Source organism: Neophocaena asiaeorientalis, unplaced genomic scaffold, assembly GCF_003031525.2.
Source record: "Neophocaena asiaeorientalis asiaeorientalis breed wild unplaced genomic scaffold, Neophocaena_asiaeorientalis_V1.1 scaffold1138, whole genome shotgun sequence".
In the NCBI taxonomy this organism is placed as follows: domain Eukaryota; kingdom Metazoa; phylum Chordata; class Mammalia; order Artiodactyla; family Phocoenidae; genus Neophocaena; species Neophocaena asiaeorientalis.
Window position 1 is genome coordinate 70,388 of NW_020173417.1, and position 10,726 is coordinate 81,113.

At 44.1% G+C, this 10,726-nt stretch overlaps 1 protein-coding gene across 7 annotated transcripts in view; it reads right to left on the reverse strand.

Annotated features, from left to right (window-relative positions):
- Window positions 1–8,894, reverse strand: part of ZNF75D (zinc finger protein 75D) — a 30,301-nt gene extending 21,407 nt beyond the window's left edge. For 3 of the 7 annotated variants that reach the window (XM_024747271.1, XM_024747269.1, XM_024747267.1), the window contains exons 1-5: window positions 8,604–8,742; window positions 6,590–7,116; window positions 4,910–5,102; window positions 4,092–4,183; window positions 3,629–3,755 (exon numbers count right to left, since the gene is read on the reverse strand). In XM_024747271.1, the coding sequence (XP_024603039.1) occupies window positions 3,629–3,755; window positions 4,092–4,183; window positions 4,910–5,102; window positions 6,590–7,036 (859 nt within the window). In that variant the 5' untranslated portion in view covers window positions 7,037–7,116; window positions 8,604–8,742. Of the gene's footprint in view, window positions 1–3,628; window positions 3,756–4,091; window positions 4,184–4,909; window positions 5,103–6,589; window positions 7,117–8,603 lie in introns of those variants that run through there. The other 4 variants (XM_024747272.1, XM_024747268.1, XM_024747270.1 and 1 more) reach the window with 4 other exon arrangements.
- Between the last annotated feature and the right edge of the window lie 1,832 nt (window positions 8,895–10,726).

A 10,726-nucleotide genomic window follows, 5' to 3' on the forward strand; every position in this document is an offset into this window, starting at 1 on the left:
AAATTTCTCAAAATCCACAAACTACCATAATTCAACCAATATGAAATAGATAATCTGAATAGCACTCTGACCATTAGAGAAACTGAATTCATAATTTAAAAGCTGCTAAAAAAGACATCTCCAGGTTCATATAGTGTTACTGAAGAATTCTACCAAATATTTATAGAATTAACACCACTTTTATATAATCTCTTCCAGAAAAGACAAGAGGAAGAAATACTACCCAAGTCATTTTATAAGGCCAGTAATTACCCTGATAGCAAAATCATACAAAGACAGTACTAAAAAAGAAAACTACAGACTAACATCTCCCATGAACTTAAATACAACAATCCTCAACAAAATACTGGCAAACTGAATGTAACAATAATTAAGAATTATATACCATGATCAAGTAGGATTTACTGCAGGTATGCAAAGCTGGTTCAACATTTGAAATCAATCAACGTAACCCACCATATCAACGAGCTTTGAAAGATCATAATCCCATTAACTGACACAGAAAAGTATTTGACAAACCCCACATCCATTCACGATAAAAAAACACTCAGAAAATAAGGAATTATATCGACCTGATAAGAGTATCAACAAAAAAACCTGTACTAACATCATAGGTAATAGTGAAAGACTTAAAAAACTTCTTAGAACTAATAAGTGAATTCAGTAGGGTCACAGGATAAGAGAACAAAACAAAATTAGTGGCACGCCTATACAAAAACAATAAACATGCAGAAACCAAATTTAAAATAATACCATTTACAATTGCTCCAATGAAAATTAGCTTCTACATACACGTAACAAACATGCAAAAGATCTGTACACTGAAAATTACAAAAAGCTGATGAAAGAAGTCAAAGAAGACCCGAATAAATAGACATACTGTGTTCACTGATTAGAAAGATCAACATAGTAAAGATATCACTCCCCCTCAAATTAACATATAGCTTTAATGTAATTTCTAGCAAAATTCCAACAAAGTTTATTGTAGACATAGATAAGCTTATTCTAAAATTTACATGGAAAGGAACAGGCCCTAGAATAGCTAAAATAAAATTTTACCTTGACAAAAGAATAAAGTAGGAAGAATCACTCTACCTGATAGATATTAAGGCTTCCTAAATTGTACAGCTACAGTAATCAAGACAGTGCAATACTGGCAGAAGGATAGACACATAGCTCGATGGAACAAAATAGATGTACACAAATATGTCCAACTGATCTTTGACAAAAGTGCAAAAGCATTTCAGTGGAGGAAGGCCAGTCTCTTCAACAAACGAGGCTGAAGCAACTGGACCTCCATAGCAAAAAAATGAACTTCAACCTAAACTTCATACCTTATATAATAATCAACTCAATAAGAATCGTGGACTTAAATGTAAAATTATAAAACTTTTAGGAAAAACACAGAAAATTTTAGGGATCTACAGCTAGTCAGACTGCTAGCCTTGATAACAAAAATACAATCTGTAAAAGGAAAAAATTAAAAATTGGTTATCACAATTCAAAACTTTTACTCTGTGGAAGCCCATGGGAAGAGGATAAAAAGAAAAATACACAGCCTTGGGGAAACTCCTTGCAAACCACATATCCACGAAAGCACTAGAATCTAGAATCTATAAAGAACTCTCAAAACTCAACAGTTAAAAAACAACTTAATTAAAATATGGGCAAAAGCCATTTCACTGAACATAGAGATAGCAAATAAGCACATGAAAAGCTACAAAACATCATTAGCTATTAGGGAAATGCAAATCCAAACCACAATGAGATAACACTACATACTTAGCAGAAAGGCAAAAAAAGTATTTTTTAAAAATGGTGATACTACTAAGCAATGGCAAGAATGTAGAAAAACTGGATCACATCCATTGCTGGCCGAGAATGTAAAATGGTACAGCAACTTTGAAAAACAGTTTGGCATTAAACACGTAATGAACCAGCAATTGCACCCTTAAAGGCATTTATCCCAGAGAAACGAAAACTTATCTCTACACAAAATCCTGTACGTGAATGTTCACGGCAGCTTTATTCGCAATAGCCAAAAACTGAAGACAGCAAAAATACCTTTCGATGGGTGAATGGTTAAACAAATTGTGGTATATCAATATCATGGAATGCTTCTCAGCAGTTCATCTGAACTACCAATACACGCAATAGCTAAGATGAATTTCCAGGGACTTATTCTGAATGAGAAAAGTTAATCCCCCAAAGCTACATACTGCATGACTCTATTCATATAACATTTTTGAAATGGCAAAATTAAAAAACTGTAGAACAGATCAGTGGTTGGCATAGGTTGGTGATGGGGTGGGATGTGGGAGGGAAGTGTGTGTGGTTATAAAAGGGCAACAGGAGGGCTCCTTGTGGTTATGTAACTGTCCAGTATCTTGATTGTGGGGGTGAATACACAAACCTCAACATGTGATAAAACTTTATAGATCTAAACACACACACATACAAGGGAAAACGGAAACATGAATAAGGTCAGTGGACTATATCAGTATTAATATCCTGGTTGTGATATTATATACTTTTGCAAAAGTTATCATTGAGGGAAAATGGGTAAAGTGTACATGGGTTCTCTTTGTATTACATTTTAAATATGCATATGAATCTACAATTAACTCAATTAAAAGTTTAATTAAAAAAATACAGGAACAGAATCTTAAAAATGTTAAGCTCCTATAACGGTTCCCATCAAGGAATCTTCTCCTCTTCCTATGTATACACTTACCTCAAGGAGACTCTCTAAGACTGTCCTTGAACTCTTGGGGACCTCGGGTCTATGGTTCTTGCCCTTGTGCTAAACAGATCGCTTTAAGTTTAGGGTGCAATGATAATGTTCTGAGAATAAAACTTTGAGGTCATGGACTGCCATCTTAATTCCAGACTATTTTCAGGAAAAATGAATGACTCTTTTATACTTTTATTTACTCCCAACATTTAAACGGGCAGAATCTTAGATTCCACATCTTCTTTATACTCTACTGTGGTTGTAGGTGGATATGCAATGATGAAGCGAAGAACTAAACCTATAAGGAGGACAGATGGAAACGACGTGGAGGGGGCGGGGAGTCCAGTGGTATTCCAGCAGACCTGTTTAGAGATGAGGTGGCTTAGACCAGATGGTGAGAGCAGAAGAGGTTGAGACGTGGTTGTATTCAGCACCTTTTGTTAAAAACTTTTTTATCTTATACTGGAGTATAGTTGATTAACGGCGTTGCAGGACCTATTTTGAAGACAGAGCTCAGGGCACTTGCTGACGGATCGGCTGGGGGGTGTAACAAAAAGACCAGAAAGAAGGATAACTGAGAGGTTTTGGGCCTGAGCAACTGGGTAAGTCGTGGTGCCTGCTACTGACATGGAAAAGATATGGGAAGAGTGGGTTTGCAGGGTGGGGCACGAGTATGAGAGATCAAGAACTCTACCTAGAATAAAGAAGTGAGATGTGTATTCGTAAAAAGCTCTCCGGGTGGTCTGGATATGCCTTTCCTTTTCCCCACACCATCAAGCTGAGAACCAACCCGCCACTGGAACACTGGGACTTTCTCACAGGAGTTCATTTTTCATGAACTGAGGACGGGACAGATTACACAAGTTCTACACAAAGGAAAGGAAGAATCTTTACCTAGAGAGATGACAGTCTCATAGTTTTCCTGCATTACATTATTGTAGAGGATCTTCTGAGCAGGGTCCAGTAATTGCCATTCTTCCTCGGTAAAAAACAAGGCCACATCTTCAAATGTCAACAGACTCTAAAGAAGAGAATAAGTTGTAGTTCAGTACTTGCCACGACAAAAGCCATCCTATCACTCATCTCCGAATGACACGGGAGGTCAGTCACTGAAGACCTTAAGAGTATAATATTTAAGGGAAAAGAAGTGAGATGGCAGAAAAGGAAGGCACCAAAGAGATCAGTACACAGCTTGGGAGGTGCCCAATTCCCACAGGGCCAAGCCTCGTTGCCTAGCGAACACCTGGGGCTAACGCCCCTCAGAGCACCTGCCAGGTACGGGTGGGTCATGGGTAGCAGAGAAAAGCAGACAAGGCCACGTTCAGGCTGCCTGGAAAAGCTGGAAAGTACAGCTCACCTGGGACTCAGGCAGGATGAGCTCAGATGCCATCTTCCAGCTTGGGGTGCTTTCCTGCTCAGAAAAGGCTAGAATCTGTTGAGCAGGCACAGCTGTGGGGGGAAAAGAGCCAGAAAAACTTTCTCTTTTCTATTTATGAATACCCTGAGGCAATTTCTACAATATAGGACTCCTTCGGTAAAGATGGCTCATCTTCGCGCACGTGTGTGTGCGTGCGTGTGTGATGTGCTGTGCCAGAAGTGGCCTTCTCCTTGCAAACAAGAACCAAATATCCACCACTCCGCAGAATTGGTTCCCAGTTGACTCTTTCCACAGATTTCATGAAATAAAAGGAAATCCATTATGTTTTTCCTCTCATAAAATAAACTGTTCGCTGAGCTGGGCAAGAATTAGAGGTGTTTGAAAATGAAAGCCTCAGGTCCTCCAGTGTACGGTAGGAAATGTGGGAGATTTATTACTTTTTTCCTGGTGTACAATTATCTTCCCATTCTGCCAATGACAGCCCATTTCTGATCCCAATTTCTCCTTTAACTTGTAAGGGTGAGATGACCCCGCCTGTCCCTGCTGTATCTTCCTCTCTCCTCTCACATTTCTAAGGAGCAAGGTCCACATTGTAAATACCAGGGTTCTGTGGTTGGGATGTTTCTGTACCACAGAATGACCCTCACCTTCACCCACCACTGGCCTACTATACTCCCACCAGAGAGACATCCTAAGTGCCAGCAGGGCTGGGCAGCTGGAAAATTCCCGTGACATTCTAGCTGAACCAATTACTATCACAGCTCCCAGGAGAAGAGAATTATTATGAAGCTCCTCACCTCTTCCATATAAAGGCTGGGTTTCTTTCTGAGTATTCCAGCCCAGCTGTTCTTGCAGTACCCGGTATGTATTCCAACATTCTTTCTGGAACACACCCATTGGTTGGGGCTCTGCTGGCTTCCACTTAAAGCCTGGGGCCACTGCTGTTCCTCCCAAGAGCAATGCCTCCTTTCCCAGCTCATGGGCTGTGACCTAGAAATAATCCCCATCCTCATTAGCAAAGAACTTTTGGTCTTGGGGTGGTGGTGGAGGAACAAACAAGACTAGAGCCCAGGTTTGGGGAGCGTGTAACGTTAAAGGAAGTCATTTTTTTAATTAATTAATTAATTTTTGCTGTGTTGGGTCTTCGTTTCTGTGCGAGGGCTTTCTCTAGTTGTGGCAAGCGGGGGCCACTCTTTATCGCGGTGTGCGGGCCTCTCACTGTCGCGGCCTCTCTTGTTGCGGAGCACAGGCGCCAGACGCGCAGGCTCAGTAGTTGTGGCTTACAGGCCTAGTCGCTCTGCGGCATGTGGGATCCTCCCAGACCAGGGCTCAACCCATGTCCCCTGCATTAGCAGGCAGATTCTCAACCACTGCGCCACCAGGGAAGCCCAGGAAGTCATTTTTTAAAAGAGATACTGCACCATGGTTTCCTCACAAGGAACTATACACGTGATCTGGGAAGATTAGGATAAAATGAGAGAAGCTGTGACTGCTGCTGGCCTCCACCCCTCAACAGATGGCCACAGCTCAGGCCACGAGCAGGGTGGGGTAGGATGCCTGTCCTTTCGCTGCCTCCACTCTCTTGCTTTCTAGACTTGGATCCTTGACCTAGTGGATTTGTATCTTCTAGTTTTCTCTAAAACAATAAGGATGCAAAGAAAAAAGGTTTTCCTGTCAGTCAGATTTTCCAATCCTCCCATGTCCAGGGAACGATTTCATGGAGAAAGGGGATGCAGCAGAGGGAAAAAATGAGGGAAGAGTTGGGACTCTAACTTTCCTCCATATGCTTCAGTTGTAATAAGACACCTGTGTTCCTCAAGGTGGACTCTCCAGGAAAGGAAGTGTGCTGCCATCTCCCAAGGACAGGCCTTGGTTCCCCACTCACCAGCAAGGCCAAGGCCGAGCACTAAGGGAGGCCACAGGGCTCTTTCCTCCTGGCCCTGAGATGTGTGTTCCCACCACAGAGGGCACCACCCCTCAGCACTTTCTCTCCATTTTTCTGTTGGCATTTTTCTTCTTTCCGTATCCCTGTTTCCCTTTTTTCTTTCTATCTCTTCTTTTGCAGTCTCCCCAGAGATGTTTGATTTATACTTCGGTTGCTACCCTCTCTTGCCTTTGACCTCTAAGTGCTGTCCACGCTTTCAGGTTTTTTTCTCCTTCCCCAAGTCTTTCTTGCCTTTTATTTCTCTGTTGCTAAGTCCTGTCTCCTCGGCCATGCTAGACCAGGCCCATCACCCTCAATTCAGCCTGGCCCTGAAGAGGGCGAAATGCATTTCTTTTCTCGAAGGCCAGGAAAGACTCCCAGGAACTCCGAAACCTGGAGGCTGACTGTCGCTGCCAGTCTGTGATTTCAGATCGCACTTAGCTGTTCTAAAGCAACAACAGAACAGTGACCTAATCCATCCCATTATCCAATTAGCAGCCCCCCCGGACCTTTACCCTATTTCAGTGTACACGTAAGGAATCTTTCTGCTCACCTCATTACTTATTCCACCATGTTCTTTCTGAAAACGGTCTACCAGGGCCACAGCCTCTCTGATGCTCTGTGGATGGTACTTCTGCACCCAGCTCTGGATATCCCTGGGCAGAATGGTCAGGAACTGCTCTAGCACCAGCAATTCCAAGATCTGCTCTTTTGAGTGGATCTCTGGCCTCAGCCACTGATGGCATAATTCCTGCAGTTGGCTGACAGCCTCAAGCGGTCCAGGTGCTTCATGATAATAGAAGCTCCGGAAGTGCTGGCGAGCGCTCTCAGGACCAAGACTGTCCATCTGTGGGCTGGATTTCTTACTCTGACTGGAGCTCTCTTTCACAGACCCCTTAGTCTCCCACAAAGCCTCCACGTGTGGGTACAAGCATGCATTCACCTTCAGATGTCTCATCATCATTTGCTCTAGGAATAGTTTTACTCCTATGTGTGACATCCTCCTGGTGCCACCTTTGACAACTGAGGCCTTGTCAGGCTTGGTACAAAACCAATGAGTGGATCTTCTCCCCAAGGTCACTGAGGGGGGGCAGAAAAAAAAAGTACACGTCAAGAAGAAAGCCACATGACACATATTTACTTGCTATTTATAGTTATCAGAGAAGAAAGAACAGAAAAGTTCCTGTCCTGCCTCGCCTTTAAAATCAACTGCCACTCAGGATGACTCAAGACTACTTCTAGACATGTTTTTCCCCTTTCCTTTGTTACCCAACTCTGAAACAAAGCACAGCTCAGGGAAGACAAAAGTCAGTTGATCACTTTTTTTTTTTTAAGGTTGATGGGTGAAAAAACTGGCACCCATTCACTAAAATGAGCTTTGATATTATCCAATACTTAATCTATGTGCTTCCTGTCCCACCTTTACAAATGGGGCATATCTGACTTTCTCTAAATTGTAATAGATCACCCCAGTTTTTTGTCTTTAGTCAGGGTGAAAACAACTTCTCTGCCCCTTCATCCTATTATGGAGACTGATGCCTTTGCTTCATGGAACATTTGATATTCTCTTTTCCATCATATTAATATTGGAAAGGAAACTGAGGCGGCCAGATCAGAAAAGAAGTAATTAGAGAAAAAGTAACCTTATTTCTCTCAGCAAGTATCCTCCCACTAAGCAATCAGATGGCGTCAACATTGTTTTTTTGGGGGAAGACTTATAAAGGGCACTGAGCGGCTTTGTACCTGTGTCTGAAATTTTTTGCTTACTTTACTGGAAAAACTGACAGTTGGCTTTGTTTACAAGATACCCAAACGTCAAACTATAAAAAAGGAAAGGAGAAACGGTGACGATTAAGGTTCTTCAGAGACAGGAAGGGTCCTTGTAAACGTAAGCCTTCTCTTGACTTTACACTTCCTCAGGGTCATAGAGATCTTTAAGCAAGGCTGAGGACGGCCTTGAGAGTCTGATTTTCTCGGAGGTGATCCAGCAGAAACAACAACAAAGTTCTTTCAAGGATGCCACCGGTATTCAAAGAAATAATTTGGCTGGTTCCTTGCTGCCTGTACAGGCTCAGGAGGTACAGGGACACGTCCTGTTTTTCTTTGTCAGCCAAAACTAATGTCTAGGAAGCTGAAATGACCCTTTCTCCAGGGATATGCTCATAAGCCAGCGGAAACGGGCAAGTTTCGCTGGGCTCATTGGTAGGCCTTACGCCCCATCCCCCATCTACACCTACATGTGGGGACCGACCGCGAGGGCGCCCGCGCGCACTCAGCACACCGGCAGCCTCCGAGCGTGCTTCAGCAGCAGCCCCGGGTTATATCTGCACACAGGGTACAAAGAGGTTGCTTCCAGAGATTAGATGTGGCTGTAGGAGACTGAGTGCCGGCCTCGCTGAGAACAGGTCCCACCGGCTCTCAGGCCGACCCGCCGCCCGGCAGCGACGCCACCGCGAAAAGGAAAAGGCTGCGCGCCCGCACCCCAGCTCGCCACCACGCAGCTGGCGCGTGCGGCCGGCATCTCTCGGGGGCCCTCCTGACCAAACCCAGAAGGAAAATCAAATTACCTCCACCCAGCTCCGGCTTCCGTGGACGCCACTTCCCTCTTTCTGGGCTCGGCTATGAAGTCGCCACGCCTCTCGCCCCCGCGGGGAGGAAGGAAGGTCCGGGTTCCCGCGCTCCCGGGGGCGATGTCGGGAAAGCGCGAGGCCCCGCGAGCGGCGCGCCAAGACGCCGGGGTCCGGGAGCGCGGGGCTTTGGCAGCTCAGTCCCCAGCCCAATCCCACTAGTGGCCCGAGAACATTCCGCAACCCGCCATTTTGGGGTCGCGGGCTGTGGACGGGCCCCAACCGGAAAAGGAAGAATGCGTTTCCGGTGGCTCCGTGACAGCCACGCCCAACCTCGCCCTCCCTCAGTCTGGGGAGTCGCAGCAGAGCGAGTTTGGAACGGCCCGCGGGTCCTTCCCATCCCGGGTTTAGCCCCGGATGCAAAAAAAAGAGTTCTGGTCACCGCGTCTCGGGCTCGCGGGAGGCCTAGCTATGCCACAAAGGCGTCTCGTCTCTTGGGAACGATGCAGCCTGCTGACGCGCGGCGCCGTGATCTCGGACCCCCGACTTGCGGAGTGGCGTCCAGATTACTCCTGCGTCGCGTTCTGGCAGTCGGTGTCCCTTTCTACCGGGAAGTTCGCCTGGTTAGGGCCACCAACCCCGAAAATCATCCCTAGGCTTGTCCCGGGACTCCTTAAGTTAAGAGGCCTTTGGTCCTCCTGGTCAGACCCCTCGCTAGATCAGGAATAACAGTCCCTTATATTTTTAAAACCCTTGTCTGGTTCGCTGGCACTTCCTTCCCAGCTATTATTATTTTATTCTTGTTAGGTAGGTTTTAACCGTATGGTGTGGGTTCCATTTATATTTCTCCTTGACATATAAAAAAATTGAGATGTAGGACGCGACGTCCGCAGGGTCACTTGGATTACCGGTGGCAGTTTTTAGACCAATTTTGGTCTCCTGTTGGCATACCCCGTGTTTCTGCTACTACATTATGCTTCCCTGAAGGAGAGGAACCTTGTTTCGTCTTATATCTTCTGTAATGCTTAGCATAGTCCTCTGGAGAAGGCGTCTTTCTAAGAACCCGAATATCTCGGGTTGTCAGTGCCTCCAAATTTTCAGTGTTTACCTAGTGTTGAGCCATTTGGACAGAAGTTATCCATATGAATCAAAGAGGAGAAACTGTATGTAGCTCAGTTGTACAGTGGGGATGAAATTGACGTCTTTTGTAAATCAGTGTGAGAAACCACTCAGGCTAGGGGACCAGAGCTCTGCATGCCTGGGAGGAAAATAAACAAGGATCTCCTGTCCACCTTTTTACATGCAAATGAAGATTACTCTCAGAAGATAAGGTCAATCCATATTTGCAAAGTAAAGCTGCCCAGAAGTGTGCGAGAGGACACTGCGTTGTCTGTGATTGTACACCTAGTAAAGATGTTTGCTTCACCAGAGAATCATTTTCAGAATGATTCCTTCAAAGCTCTGTTCCTGAGGTCAGGCACTGTCAACCGAATGTTTTAGGACAATGAAGGGGAAGTCAGAGCACTGTTGCTTCTGGACAATTCCCAGGCTTACCTTTCAGCTGAGTCACTAACCAATGAGGACGGTGGGATAAAGGCATTTTCTTTTTCTTTTCTTTTTCCTTTTTATTTGAAATAGTAAGGTTTTTAAACCGTGTGGAGTTTAATATTAATCTGCCAGTTATCCCTTGTAATTGTCTTCAATAGAAATTATCTATAGATTATATAGTTAGCCATTTAGAACGAATATGGACATAAATATAACGATCTCTTCAATTTTTCTTATAGCCTACTATGGCTTTTACGCTTCAAAGAAAAGAGAAAATTCTTGAAAAGGACTAGAGGTTCCAGGAAGACAAGTTGTAATTCACTTAAAACAAATTTCATCACATATTGTTAATATGGTTAGTGGTAAAAGCATGCACTGAGTCATGTTTTCTTTTATAAAACTCCACAAAATTAAAGGTTTATAATTTAAACCCATAACACCCGATCCCACCCACAGTAATGTCTTGGCTAATATGTTTGAAACACAAAATAAAGAAGAGAAACTATGTAAAATCTAAAGGGCATTTTCTTTCCCCTAAACACTTCAACCTCGATTCACCCAAGGAATCAAGATGT